At 39.0% G+C, this 14,438-nt stretch overlaps 3 protein-coding genes across 3 annotated transcripts in view; 2 read left to right on the plus strand and 1 right to left on the minus strand.

Moving 5' to 3' along the window:
* The first annotated feature begins 295 nt into the window (after positions 1–295).
* Positions 296–5,780, plus strand: larp7 (La ribonucleoprotein 7, transcriptional regulator). The gene is made up of 13 exons (XM_074662086.1): positions 296–437; positions 1,375–1,577; positions 1,677–1,777; positions 1,856–1,939; positions 2,150–2,314; positions 2,424–2,526; positions 2,610–2,912; positions 3,069–3,222; positions 3,342–3,484; positions 3,971–4,083; positions 4,339–4,498; positions 4,740–4,831; positions 5,384–5,780. The coding sequence occupies exons 2-13, from the start codon at positions 1,376–1,378 to the stop codon at positions 5,459–5,461; spliced, it is 1,698 nt and encodes a 565-aa protein (XP_074518187.1). The 5' UTR covers positions 296–437; position 1,375; the 3' UTR covers positions 5,462–5,780.
* A 291-nt stretch (positions 5,781–6,071) lies between these two features.
* On the minus strand, positions 6,072–8,651 carry saxo2 (stabilizer of axonemal microtubules 2). Its single transcript, XM_074662338.1, has 3 exons — positions 8,265–8,651; positions 6,996–7,157; positions 6,072–6,915 (listed from the first exon to the last, which is right to left on the minus strand). The coding sequence occupies exons 2-3, from the start codon at positions 7,148–7,150 to the stop codon at positions 6,072–6,074; spliced, it is 999 nt and encodes a 332-aa protein (XP_074518439.1). The 5' UTR covers positions 7,151–7,157; positions 8,265–8,651.
* A 3,570-nt stretch (positions 8,652–12,221) lies between these two features.
* The window catches only part of col25a1 (collagen type XXV alpha 1 chain), a 200,075-nt gene continuing 197,858 nt past the window's right edge, over positions 12,222–14,438 (plus strand). The window contains exons 1-2 of the mRNA XM_074699304.1: positions 12,222–12,951; positions 13,116–13,185. Coding sequence (XP_074555405.1) covers positions 12,655–12,951; positions 13,116–13,185 — 367 coding nt within the window. The 5' untranslated portion in view covers positions 12,222–12,654. The remainder of the gene's footprint in view (positions 12,952–13,115; positions 13,186–14,438) is intronic.

Here is a 14,438-nt window from a genome sequence, read left to right on the forward strand (position 1 = left end):
GTGACACATCGAAAGATGGATTTTTTTCAAGGGACGTGTTTCCTAAAACAAAGATTTTGGCCAGTGGGAACATTTATTTGTTATTTGGCCACAGTCTCTGAAATTATTACGAGAGAGAGGGGACAATAAACTGTGGTTGTACAGCTTTTTTTCTTACGTGATTTGATGTTTCTTGGTCTTGATGACAATAGATGCAAAAATAAGTAAATAAATAAATAAATACATAAATAATTTTAAAATGCAAACTTAACGTACTTACATTTTTAAGTGGCTTACCGGAAGTTGTTCTGTGTGTGGCATGATGACGTACATCTCCTGCGTCTCTTATGTGGACGAACTAATACCGTTCGTATGAAGTTAGCTGGAAAAGCTACTGTTCTCTGTTATCTTTTTGTATGAAGTTCGTCAGACTGAAGCGTCTTCTCATCCCTAGATAAGTGAGTTTTGAGTTTTATTACACCAGTGTAGTCCTTAGCCAATGCTTGAGATCGCTTGAAAGAAGTGGGCACGACTGCAGTATTTTAAATTCTCACTTCCCCGCGAACTGACCTACGAGTTTTAACAACTGTTTGCTAAATGCAGAAAAAGCTAACACTCATTGTCCACCTCTAGACACTGAGGAGGAGATGATTAAAGATGGTTGAATGTGGTTAACGTGCAGCTAAGGATGTATGACAACTCTTGATCGGCACATTTGGTTATTAGCACTACTTAGCGTGTTAACATAATGGAGTGTCTTGCATAATAAGACGTATGTTATTTTATTTCACGAACAACTATATATTCGAATTTATCACATAGTTGAAAATATTATTAAGTGCAAGACACTCAAATAGCACCTTCCCGAGAAATAAAATTACGTGCATTCCGACAATGCCTTACATTATTACTCACTTTTCCAGAACAATTTTTTTAAAGACGGTCAGATTCTGGTTCAACGTAGAATTTATGAAAAAAAAGCCCTCTACTTACATTTACAAAGGCAACAAGTTATGTACGGTGAGAAACTTGACTATCTTATCGTAGCAATTGATATTTTCATGAGCATGACACCTATTACAAAGTCAGTCTTTTACTACATGAGAAATTCTTAACAAGGTCCCTCTTCATTGTCATTGAAAATGCTTATTTTTCTTCTGTAATTGTGAGTCATTCAAACTTTTGTTTACTTTTTATTTTCTACAAATGGGACTCTGATCTTTACATGACACATTATTACAGTAAACAGCAAATAAAGCATGTCTAAAATAACAGTATAATACAAAATGTGTTGTTTTATTTTGTTTTGATTATCTCATTTCACCTCAAATTTTAACTGAATAAGAAGCATTGACATAGTTCTGATAACGTTGTTAATTTGTGTCCATCCCACAGGATGATGGACATAGGGAGGGGCGATGGTGATGCTGGCTCAGAAGAACCCAGCAGTAAGAACAAGGAGCTGGAGAAAAAGAAGAGGTCCCGTGTCAAACAGCTTCTGGGGGACGTGAAGAAGCAGGTGGAGTTCTGGTTTGGAGATGTCAACCTGCACAAGGACCGCTATCTGAGAAAACTAATAGATGAGTCGGATGACGGATGTAAGAATACCAATACCAACAATACACCAAATCTCCTTGTTTGACATTAAATCATGTTTTACTCTTTTAATTGATACCTAATGTTTTACTGTCTTCTAGATGTTGACATTTCTGTTTTGGCGAGCTTCAACCGAATGAAGAAACTAACAACTGACACAAAGCTTATTGCTAGAGCGCTGAAAAACTCATCCATAGTTGAGGTAATGTGCTGTGAATCTTTTCAATTATTACACATGAAAACCTTTAAGCTAGCTGGTAACACCTCTCTTTTCTTTCAGGTTAACCTAGAAGGGAATAAGGTCAGGCGTCAGTTTCCTATTGGAGAGGTCCCAAATGACGTGGATGGCCGCACAGTCTATGTGGTAATGCAAGATTTCTCTATGTTAGTAGTATTAAACTAAAATGTGAATTGGAGTTAATTTGTATATTTTTTGGGACTTTCCTGAGGATTCATTTTTTCTTATACTTGAAGATTTGCATCCTCATCCCCTGGTGTTTTTGACAGATGTCTATCTAAAAGAAAAAGATTGTTGGAACACGAATTAATATATTTCTCTTTTCATATTTTCAAGGAACTTTTACCCAAAGATGTGAATCACAGCTGGATAGAAAGAGTGTTCACGAAATGTGGAAATGTAGTTTATGTTAGCATACCGAGATACAAGAGCTCTGGTGACCCAAAGGGCTTTGCTTTTGTGGAGTTTGAGAAAGAGGAGGAGGCACTCAAAGCCATTGAGGTGATTTTTTTTTTAATGTAACATTTTACTTCTGCCTGAAATGTCTAATTTTCTAGTGTTTGCTGCAGGCAGAAAGTAAAGTGACAGAAAATGTTATTGTTTGAAACAGATGCTGAACAATCCTCCTGAAGATGCTCCTCGTAAACCTGGTATTTTTCCCAAGACTAAAAACAAGAAGCCCCTTCTACGGCCGGCCGACGATCCACCACCAAGTATAAAAAATAATACATTTCTATGAAATCTCTGCACATCTGTGTGATTTTTCTTATTGACTGACACCTCAACATTCTTATAGGTGAAGAGGAGGAGAAGAAAAAGAAGAAGAAAAAGAGAAAGAAAGACAGCACTTCTTCACAGATCCCAGCTGAAGAATCCAAAGAGCAAGTGATTGAAGCAGAGCAGCCAAAGAGAAAGCGCTCAGCTGATTCCGACCCAGAGGCCTCCAGCCCTCAGAAAACACCTGGCAAAGTGTTGGATAAGAAAAGACGGCGGTCACTGGCAGCAGAGGGAAGCGAGAGTGAAGCACCATCAAAGATAAGAAGGACGAGTGAAAGTGATGGTGTGGAGCAAAAAAAGGAGAAGGATGTGACCAAGACCTGTAAGTTTTTTTTTGTGTAACCTCTGCTTTATCCAAGCCGAAACTGTTGTCTACCTTTTTCTGTTCTCCTTACTCGTTTTCACAATCAAAAACTACATATTGCGCAGTAAAACCACAAACTTAGATTCTGTGCTAATGGTGTTTTTCCAATCTTAGACCCGCCTTCCCAAAACGACTCAGAGAGGGCTGTTGAAGATGGAAAAGAAAACAGAGATGATTCAACCATAAAAGCAAAGAGGAAGCGAAAAAAGAAGCACAAAGAGAAACTGAAAATCGGAGAGGAAGTCATCCCACTCCGGGTCCTTTCAAAGTAAGAGACTGATTCACTTTTCGTCATACATCATCAAGAATGATCGAATAAGAAAACCCCTACAGAATAACAATAGTGAAACACTGTGACTCATGTCTCTCTTCTTCTTTCCTGTGAAGGAAGGAGTGGCTTGTGCTGAAGGATGAGTATCTTGCCTTACAGAAGCATAGTATGACGTCCCTGAAGAAGTGCATGAACAAGATTGATCACAAGAGGCCTGAGAGTCTCATGGACACAGACAATAATCCTCAAGGTGGAAATAGTGAGTTCTGATCAGCCGATCCTGCCAGTTTCAGGTTGTAGGGACTCATTACAGAGTTTGGAAAGGGATCCAAAGAAGATGAATTTACAGAGGGTTTGTTAACTTGTACAGCAGCGATGACTCAGCGCTTACATTCTCCATTATGTGCTTATATTATATTAAATTCATACAGTTAGTGCCACTCAGGTCAGGGGTGATTTTATATTATTAATCAATGGGATAAAAAAAAAAAAACATTACTAAAGAATCTTTAAATTTCCCGATAACAACACATGCCCATGTTGTAACATTTTAGCATGAATCTAAAAACTGTTTCTGTAAAATTTCCCTCCTAAGTCTGGACACCACTGTACATCTCTGAAACTTAGATAAAACTGCAAGCTGATGAGTATTTTTGTAGCACTGGATGTCTTGGTAATGCCATACTTTGACATTAGGTTTAATGCCGATGCCTTGACGTGTGTTTTGTTTTGTTTTTTCTTTTAGCTGATAAATGTGACAAAAGTGAGAAGGTGGCTAATCAAGGCCCCCAGTTTACCAGTGGTGTCATCCTGAAGATCACAGACAACAAACCGTTACCAGGAAGGAAGATCATCAAGGTTCAGTGTTGTTACACTTTTAGCTACACATGTCTGTATTTTTTCACTTTTGATGCTGTGGGTCTGTTCTGTATTCTATCTTAAGTTAATCACAAAGATACTAAGCAGCTGTGCACATGGCTGTTACATCTCTTCTGATAGCCCTTTGTTTTTAACGCATTACTAAATTCATCTGTCAGTCATCTGTGAGTAAACAGTAGTCCTTGAGATCATCGATCCACTTTTTATTCCTACTTTGTGTATGATCTCGTGCAGGATGCTCTGAGCAGAATCTCACCTGTGGCGTACATCGACATCCTGGAAGGAGATGCTGAGGGCCACATCCGCTTCCACGGTCCAGAGGAAGCGAAAGCCGTCAGTGAGGCTCGAGCTGAGCTACAGAAGGAGCACAGCTGGAAGCTCGAGATTCTCTCAGGTATGATTTCGCTCTTTGACTTCAGTGTTTCAAGGTAGATGTGATTAATTTGTATGCTCTCTAGCTAAGGTGTTTAGTTCCTCATAATTAATGATTGCAGGAGTAGCTTGTTTGGACAGCAGCCTTCTACTCGTCTCAAATTATAATAATTTTTTTTTCTACAATGTTAAAGCCTTACGAGCTGTTTTTTCCATTTCATTTAACCATCAAAATAATAAGCTTTTATCTATCATTTTTACAGGTGATCATGAACAAAGGTACTGGCAGAAAATCCTTGTGGACCGCCAAGTCAAACTGAATCGTCCAAGGGAAAAGAAGCGGGGCACAGAGAAGGTGAGATCAACCATTGCATTTTAAATATTTTTATACGTTTTGCATTGAAGATAAAAATACACTCACTGTACTGGAGTTTTTCTTGTATTAGTTTGAAGTAGTTTGACCCTGATGCCAAATCATGTCATGACAGACAAGTGTTTAGAATCATGGTTGGGGCCAATATTGTTACCCAACTATTTAAAAATGCATAAAAAGGTCATCAAATGTGTACGATGTGTTCAGCACATTGCAGCAGGCTTGTAGGGCTACTTTATTGACAGCTTTTATTCTGCATGTCACCACCATGCTTTTAAAGAAAAAGAGAGATACACAATCTGCAACTATCTGGATGTAAACAAGCACAGATGGTATCGTCTAGCATATTTTGATCCATAAGATGTTTAGAGACTGGCTGCTTCATAACATTTCTACTGCCTTCCCGTTTGTGGATCTGTTCACACTAGCGCTTTGTTTTGCAACAACACTAGCGTAGCACTTGTTTACAAATGCTGTAGCATTTTGTTGATCTGGTCTCACGACTCGTTTCTTTTTCCTCTTGTAACAACACAGCTCATATCAAAAGCAGAAAAAATCATCATTGCTCGGGCCAAAGAGGCGAACAAGCACATCCGTTTCCAAGAAGACTGACCGCTGCTGAAACACCTGAAATTTGTTGACTGAATAGACTTAGCATGTTATCCAGAAGAAGTCATGTTTCTTTGTTTATAGCTAGACCTGAATACACCTTGTACAGGTGTGAGCTTGTCAAAATTTCCCCTGTAAGAATTTTCTTTAAATGTTTGCACTGGAGCCCCTGCGGTCATGTGGAGTTGCATTTTGGTGTGTTACAAAGTTTTTAATTTTTTTTTAATTGATACCATTTTTTCATTCAAAGAATAAGATTGTGTACAGGATGTAAATATGATGATTTGAAAGGTCTACCAAGGCAAGTCTGGGAATTTCCCTTTTCTTTTTAAATAAATTATCAGAATTTTATAAAACAGTGCTTGACTTTTGTTTTTAAAACATAATCTTACCTCGAGATTCAAGAAGAGGTTAAAGTAATACCTTTGTGGAATCATTCAACAGCGAGTTAATATTCTGTTTCTAAGCTTCTGTCATGTCAAAGATTCATAAGTTAGAAAGACTCTACACCTTTTTCTTTTTTTGATTACATAACACTTAAAATGAGTTGTACTGCAGAGCATCAGAGACCATCATCTAAGCTTAAAAATAGCCCCATTACGTAATCTCAGAATCATTTCTGGCTTTTATTGGTTTTAAAAGCAGAAGCCAACCGCGGTGTAGCGGCAGTACCCCGTTTCTTCTTCTTGGGGAGATGATCAGCTTTACAAGAAACCGTGCTCCTGTTTTTCTGCTGGTCCACACAAGGTTCCTCACGCACCTCACCATTGGCCTGAGTCCCTCCTCTGCCTACAATGGTGGTCCAGAACGTTCTGGATTCTTCATTTCCGTTGCAGATGCATTCAAAGCCAGAAATGACTTCACTCTCAGCAGGAGTCTGTGATCTTACATGGGTACGGGTGCTGTTACAGACAGTCTCTCTCGGTTCAGCTCGAAGGCTCTGAGTTGTTTGTTTTTTTCTGGGTTTCTTGAGCCAGTTCAGCTCCTGTTTGGGGATAATTGGACAGGTTCTTTGTACATTCCAGGCTTTGAAATCCTCCCTCATGGTTGTTGTGGACTGCATGGGTTCTGTGCTTTTCTCATAGTTTTTTGCAGTAGGCAGGATTGGTTTGGTCCGCTGGCACTTATGTGCAATGAAGTCAGTGTGTGTTGTGGACAGGGGCTTCACAGGTTCTTGTGTTGGCTCTGATATCAGATCTTTGCGGGACTGACGGACAGGTTTGAGACTGCGTACCCTCGGCTGCACTGGATGGGCGATGTAATCAGCCCTGTAGCTGGTGGTGCTTTCAAACGGCTCTGGGTCATCTTCCGGGCTGTCACAGGGACGTGATGGCTGATGTTCGTCTGTTTGTTGATTAGAGTGTTCAGGACAGCGTGGAGCGGTGCAGGTTCTTTGCTGGCCTTTGAGAGACAGTTTTGGTGGATTTTTCCCCCATTTTGGGCCCAGGTAGGTTTTCCTGAAACAAACAAAAGATGCACAATTTGAAATTTAATTCAGATGTTCAACATTTTAATTGGTATGCTAAAATCACCTTACACAAAGGTTGCTGCATCCACACTAGTTCCCTTCAGTGCATGGTAGGGATGTTTTTGTTTGGTTCTGACAATCATCTTGTAGCTGAATGGAGGGAGGAACTTATCCATGTACTCTGTCCTCCAGAGGACCTGATCCATGTTTTTCTTCGAGGTCATGTTCTTTCTGGAAAAACAAAGGCACATTTACACACTTAACATAACACAGCTGGGGGGCTTTAACTGTCACAGGACTGACAAAGGCCGTAAGACAATGTATAACAGGCAAGGTTATAATAGTTTTGGATTTGTCATTATAGTTTAGTTTCAGTTAGTTTTGACATTTTATTTTCCATTACAGTTTAGTTTTAATTAGTTTTAGAGCGGGCATTCTAGTTTTTATTTAGTTTTGATTTTTGCAACAAGGCTTAGTTTTAGTTTAGTTTTAGTTTTTTCATACCTTATCAACCAGATGCAAGATTCAAAAAGGTCAGATTGAATATTTTGTCATACTGTTTATTTTCAAGTCCAACATAGTGCTCACTGCTCAGTCAATGCTGATACTGAAATGTTGGCTGCTGCCTTAAACACATGAAAATATTATAAACGTAGTATAAAAAATATAAACATAAATTATAGAAAATAATGTTGACATAAATTAAATAAAAATAATATTAACATACATTATAAATATATAAAAAAACAATAAAATATGAGCTTCAATAAATAAAAACTTGGAGTCTGTAACAATTTAACTGTTACAGATGCTCTAATTCATTGCTCCACTACGTTTCGTCGCAGCACAGCGCACAGCCAGTCAGTGCAGTAAACAAGCTCGTCAAAAACTAAAACTAAGGGAATTTTGTGTTTAACTTTAGTTAGTTTCAATGAGTTTTGTGAACACAAAATACAGTTTTAGTTTACTTATCGTTTTTGTTTTCTTTTCTAGTTTTTATTAGTTTCGGTTAACTGCAATGTATTTTGAATTTTAGTTTTCCTTTTTAGTTTCGTTTTAGATAACTATTATAACCTTGATAAAAGGCTAAAGTTTTCACAGAGGGAACTAAAACTAAAGTGATGAAACAAACGTAATATTTGATCAGATTTGACACAGAGGAAACTCGACCCCTGCGTGTGAAAGCTGATCTCATGTTTGTGCATCACGTTAAACATCTTGCAACTTCAGGCCTCTTGACATCAGAGCCCATAAGGCAGAATTTGAAAAGGTACATGTCAGTATTTTAGATAAGATGTTCTTGTTAAAGAAAAAAAAAAGGTAAATTGATCACCTCACCTCGTACATGCACCTTGGTGGCCGTGGTCCTGTAGATTTTGCCCCTTCGAAGTTTAGGGGTGAAACGCCGGGTATGCTGAGGGAGTACTGCACGCAGCGGCCGCGCTTCTAAAAATAAACAGCAGCGGATCACTCAGGGATGCGGGCCGGTTGTCAGGGCGAGGACGCCGCTTTGTGAGGATGCGCTTTTTTTGCGCGTTGAAGTATGATTCAATTCTTTCTGTCGTTATGTGACAAACAAGCGACTTTTTTGTAAAGATACAAGCTTGTCCTGGCACCTCTGGGCCTGCGCAGTTTTATCACTGATACTGTGTATTTCTGTCATTGCTGAACAAGCGAAGCAGAGCCGGGTTGTGGACTCTGCAACGTGACATGGTCTCGGGAGTCCATCTGTCACTTTGTTAACATGTCCAACAAGCGGGAAGAGAGAGGGAGAGAGGATTTAAAGACACACACACACACACACACACACACACACACACACACACACACACACACACACACACACACACACACACACACACACACACACACACACACACACATTAAACAGAACAAAGAAAGCACTTTTGATCGATGTGTTCCTAAATCCCCGAAATAAATTGTAAAACTGTGTTTGCCCACTAGATGGCGCCCAAAGCTTTACAAAACAGGTGACGAGAGCCTATTAGAGCCAGTATTTCCTATTTCTTTCTTTTTTTATTTTAAAAGTACAAACTAATATATAAATAATATCTTTAAACTAATATGTTTACTGTTATTTTTATTTTTTTAAAGAAGCACGTGGTCATGCAGTGTCACAAAATTAGGAGAAAAACTAACTAAGCAGTGTCTAAGAAAGATTCACAGTACTGTGTGTTATGGATTTCTTCAACTCATAAAATAATTTGTGAATTAAAAACTTTTAGCAAATGTTACTTGACCGTAAAACAAAACAAGTAACACAAAATTAACAGATCAATAAAAACTGTGTAGAGCTTGTTTGAAGAGTTTTTAGCTGCTTGTCAAACACTTCAGCACTAATGTCTAAGCTAACAAGACTGATAATGTTCAGTACATTTACATTAAATACTTGTAACTGATGCTTGTGCTAGACTAACTGAATCACAGCACACTGGAGAATGTCATTTTTACAGCAAAAACTCACAAAAAGTGATACCTTAGACTGTAAAAAGCAGTACAACAAGACCGTTTATATAGCCTACAGGAAAAATAAGAAGAGAGAAAGGAGATACTTTTACCACATGAATGTTAATTCCTGAATGCCTAAAAAAATCTTAAACTGCTCCTATAGCTTCATCACAGGAGCTAGACTCGAGGGAAAAGAAATAAGTGAGTGTTATTTCCCCAGGAGTCACTGTTGTTAGTGTGAAAATGTGCTGTGAATGTGACATGTAATTTGAAAGTGCCTGAAAGATCAGAGGACTTGAATAAGCAGTATACAAAAAAACATCAGCTGCTATTATTTGTTTGAATTGAATAGCTATGGCCAGCCTCCTCTACCTTTCCTGCATGTAGATTGATTGAAGGTAAATTCAACAAGCATTTCCAAACTTCACATTGTTGGCCATCATAACACCGTCTCAGAAACCAGTGGGCGACCTCTTTACACAACCTGTGTTCGATGGTGTGCATGTTTTTGATATGTAGATTTACAAGAATTAGGGTGATTTTTGGTCAGTGAAGGTCACTGAAGCATATTTTACTTTAGAAAGACAACAAAATGCCAATCTAACACTGCTGTATTTGACTTTATGGACTCTGGAGAGTTAATTTCATTTCCAAACAACCAACATGAAAACCAGGGCTAATTCAGTGCAAGTACGTAAACACAAAATTTGTCACCTCAAGCTCCTGAAAGGTTTTGTAAGCTGTTTCTAGAACATTCTGTTCAATGTTAATGCCTGTTTGTGACATAAAATATTAAATAAGATCTCTAGAGACAACTGCTGCTGTAAGAGGTGTCAATGAAGTAACAGAACAGGGTTGATACAGCTGTTTTTGTCACTGTTTAAAAGTCGAAATGACTTCACTCCTCAATAAATTGAAAATATTTGAACTCAAGAAATGATTTTTGTTAAATGAAAATTAGAGATGAATATTTTATTTTCCTTACTCTTGCAAAATTGTATCTCTCTTGTTAAACTTTTGCTCATACTTATCCACATGTCTCTAGAAGCGACTCTGAGCCACCCCCTCAAAATATCCACAATGACACTTTTCCTCCAGTGAAGACACATGACGAGTTTTATACTCCATGCCTGCAGAAACTCAACAGAACAATGACCTCGATGCTTTGTTGCCAGTGGTTACTAATGCGTCTGAGGTGGTTTAAGATAACCTGTCTTGATAATTTTAATGTTACTTTGCATTCTGTCTTCTGTGCACTCAACCTCCATTCTTCATTCTGAGTGAGTTTTGCAGAGACACATTAAAAAGCAAAAAAGGCTGGAGAGAGAAATCTCAGAAGAAGAAGATGTCAGGAGCTGGTAGAGGTTTATAGATATTTGAAAGCTCTTTCCTATTTAGTATTCCTGACTGCATGTAGAAAAAAAAGGCTGCTCTATTTAGGGTCATTAAGAAAAAGTCCTAAATGCGGCCATCCCTGAACAGATGAACAAGATAAAAAGAAAGAGAAGAGTTTGACATGATTCGTAAAATATGGATTAAAACGGTGGCTCAAATCCAGAGCAACTGTCTGAGAGCAGCTCTGAAGTATTGGGGCATTAAAAAGGGGAAGAGTGCTGCTGATTTTAGGTATTTGTACTGAAAAGGCTAGCAAGCACTGAAGATGATCATTTGGTTGTTTGGACAAACTGCTGAGTCATAAATGTGGGTTAACGCTCATGCCAAGAGCAAAAATAAATGAGTTGAGATTAATTCCCTTACAGTACATCCTTGATGATGTATTAACTTGTCTTCTACAAACATGATCACCTTGAATAAAGATTTAGTCTCATGGAAAATTGACTCTATGGTCCTGCTTACATCACTGTTCGAGTGCATGGATAGGATCTGAAGCTTTCTTCACCATGTGTGTCTGTCTTTAGCAGCACAGATCAATCAGATGTCTGGCAATCCTTAACAAAGTTTTCCATTTAGTTTTTAATTATTTTTTTTGTGTGTACGGTGTGGTATGTTCATTTACACTTAAACACAACAAGACACCAATATATGATTTCAAGTCATACATGCAAACATTTATTATTTCACACTTACGTCCAAAGACTATTTTGACTTACAATCTTACAACAATATGAATTTGGAGACATCTCATATTAAAGTCTATTCAACTAAAACAATCAATTTTTTAATCTCATATTCACAAATTACAGTCTCATTATTAAGACTAATATGTCATAATGATGACTAACCTTCTAGATATTTAACCTCTCACTTTATAATTCAAGTTGACTGTTCAGTTTCATAAATTTGACTTCTTTAATCTCATTATCTGTGTTTTTCACATGATAATCTCACAATTCATTCAGTTTATAACTCACAATTATAATTTAGCCTGTACATCTCATAAATTTTCACTTTTTATTAATTTTGAGACTTTTATCTTATATCGTCATACTTTATCATAATTAGTAGGCCACTTGACTTGTTTTCCACAGGGCTGAATCCCCCAGTATTTTGACTCTGCCTGCTCACACCGTCCAAAAGGAATTCCTGTTTTGTTGCGTTTTTAAGCAGCGTCACAACCAAAACCAAATAAATGCTGCCACATGTCTTGTTTTCTAAGGAACCGATATTTTCCGTAAGAGGTCCATTATTCAAAATGTTTAGTTCAAATGAAGCATTTGGAACTATTGCTTTTTTTAAGAAGTGTTTCATTTTTCTTAAACCGAAAGTAAGCTAGTAGGGACACAATGAGACTGCAGTCCAAGGCAATTGTACTCCTCTGCACGAGCTCTAGAGGAGTGGAGTCAATAAATTATGTTAATCAGCACGCGCAGATTGGAGGCGTGTTGATGCCGTGACGAGGGGGAGCATGCCTGCACTGTGGAAAAGCTCCGCGCGGTAACGCTGTCTCTGCTGCACGCGCGCTGCCTCCCATTCCCCTGTCTCTCTTTCTACTTTATTGTGCATAATAGCACATTTCCTCTGCAGCAGACTACCGTGCAAGGCTCAGCGCAACAAGTTTCCAAGAGCCCCCCCAACACGCCGTCAGACAGGTTGACTCGCTTTGGCTGGAGCGCAGTGGAGCTCCACTCATCTATCTGTCGCTGTCACCACAAAGTCACTGTACGTGAGCGCGGCGTCGCAGAATCTCTCTCTCACACACTCTCTCACACACATACTCTCTCTCAGAACAGTGTGCCATAATTTCGTGACTCCGCGCCAGATGCAGTTTGCTCCCAACGGCGCGTGTAGTTGTAGTTAAATGGAGATCCCGGAGGCAAGAAGAGCATCTAAGTGCGTGGAAAAAATGGAGAAAGAAGTGGCGCCAGAGAAGCGACAATGCCACCGCGCAACAGTGCTGAACATGATCTCGTCTTTCTTTTCGGTGGCGTCCATCGCCTTTTGCATTCTTCTGAGCATTAACGCGACTGATATCAGGAACCGGGTTGTGGATTTGGAGAGTGGAAATGGGGAGCACACCTTTATCCGCGCCCCTGGCTACTCCATGGATGATTTTAATTCACTTATTGAGCAAAGAGTGGACGAGCTGCTCTCTCAGGTAAGACTGACTTTTGCACTTCTTGATTTTATGTTTTGTGGCTGTTAAAATGTCCTCAAGCTTGCCCTAATTCAGTTAACACCCGACCAAAAACTCTCAAATATATTATTGTTAAAAAGAAGCGTGTGCTTATGAATGAAACTGCATTTCTTTCGTCATTTCAGCGCTCTTACGAGAATTTCGTCAAGATTCGGACTGCTCGGCAAGCAGCACCTGAGTGCAACTGTCCTCCAGGTGAGCAAAAACTACTTTTCCCAGCTGTCTGTCGGTGCATGAGGCGCTGATTTGGAGTGTGCTTGTGTTTGCAGAGTTGATATGAGAATGAATGGAGGCTGTCTGAGCAGCTCCTGAGCTTCATTGACACAGATGCCACACGACAGTTGGCCTGGATTGTGTTGATATTTCTTTGGAGGACTGCTGTGAAGGATGCACACAGCTGACCTGCCATAACACTTAACAGAAAGAAAGGCATTTAACAGGGGTCTATACATAGAGGTGCTGAGAGGTTGTTTGACTTGTGATGTTGCCTGCACACCCCTCCAATCTGCTGAAATTCACATTTCCTACCAGTAGATGGAAACATTTATTCCTTCAGCATTCTGGACATTCTGGGACAGTCAAGGTTGGGTTAGTCAGTGCATCAGTGAGGGATGCTTGGGTAAATTCTTCAGTGTTGTGTTTTTTTTAGTTTATACCATCGCACTTCATGATATGCATGGATGGCATTGGGAGAAAAATACTGCACATAAGGATGTGGATGAAAGCTTCTGTGAGATTTTATTTTATGTTTCTTTAGTTTGTTCACTCATAGTCTTTCCTGTGGAGTGCAGAGAGTGGGTGATAAGTCATTAGAAGAAGAACATGACGTTAAAAGCATGTCAGAACAGCCACAGTGAGATATTGAAAGAACAATGTGGTGCAAAGATTTTGACATTTTGACCATTTTTGCATTCATAGCAACCTGAAAACATGGATAGCAGACACTGATTTTCCTTTTCCAACCCTGGATGTTTTTATTGTATGATGCGCTTGTATATTCGCCTCATGAGAAGCTAACACCCATGCTCTGATTACCTCCTGCTGCGTTTTCACATCAGCTCACCATGACTTCATGTGGAAAATTTACCAAGGCGCTGGTGAGAAAAGCTGGGTGAAGGTTTTGCTGTTTTGTGTTCACACATACAGCCCACCCTCAAAAATTTCAGCAAGTGCATAAGTGTGAATTCAATGAATGAGTCCCTTTCAACTTTGTCTCCAAATCATCAGACAAAGCTCCATATCTGTGATACAAACTTTTGACTCCCTTGAATTTTCACATTTCACACATTTCTCACATTTTCTCTTCAAGTGATTGCCTTTTGTTGATTTTTTTTCTCTCTCTGTAGAGGGAGCACAAGGACATTTCCTTTTGCTAATCGAAAAATTGCCAAATTTTACATAGCACAGTTTTTTTTTTCATTTTGTGTGCAGTCCATACGCGTCTGAGT

The sequence above is a fragment of the Halichoeres trimaculatus genome, unplaced genomic scaffold, assembly GCF_033239565.1.
Source record: "Halichoeres trimaculatus isolate MK-OKI-2021-1 unplaced genomic scaffold, fHalTri1.1 fHalTri1_scaffold_22, whole genome shotgun sequence".
NCBI classification, from domain to species: Eukaryota; Metazoa; Chordata; class Actinopteri; order Labriformes; family Labridae; genus Halichoeres; species Halichoeres trimaculatus.

Bases quoted from the DNA above. Each gene is read 5' to 3' on its own strand.
- larp7 (XM_074662086.1), top strand. From the start codon at position 1,376: ATGATGGACATAGGGAGGGGCGATGGTGATGCTGGCTCAGAAGAACCC. The intron at 1,940-2,149 runs GTAATGCAAGAT...CATATTTTCAAG, and splicing joins ATGGCCGCACAGTCTATGTG to GAACTTTTACCCAAAGATGT. The intron at 4,084-4,338 runs GTTCAGTGTTGT...GATCTCGTGCAG, and splicing joins CAGGAAGGAAGATCATCAAG to GATGCTCTGAGCAGAATCTC.
- saxo2 (XM_074662338.1), bottom strand. From the start codon at position 7,150: ATGACCTCGAAGAAAAACATGGATCAGGTCCTCTGGAGGACAGAGTAC. The intron at 6,916-6,995 runs GTAAGGTGATTT...TGTTTGTTTCAG, and splicing joins GTGGATGCAGCAACCTTTGT to GAAAACCTACCTGGGCCCAA.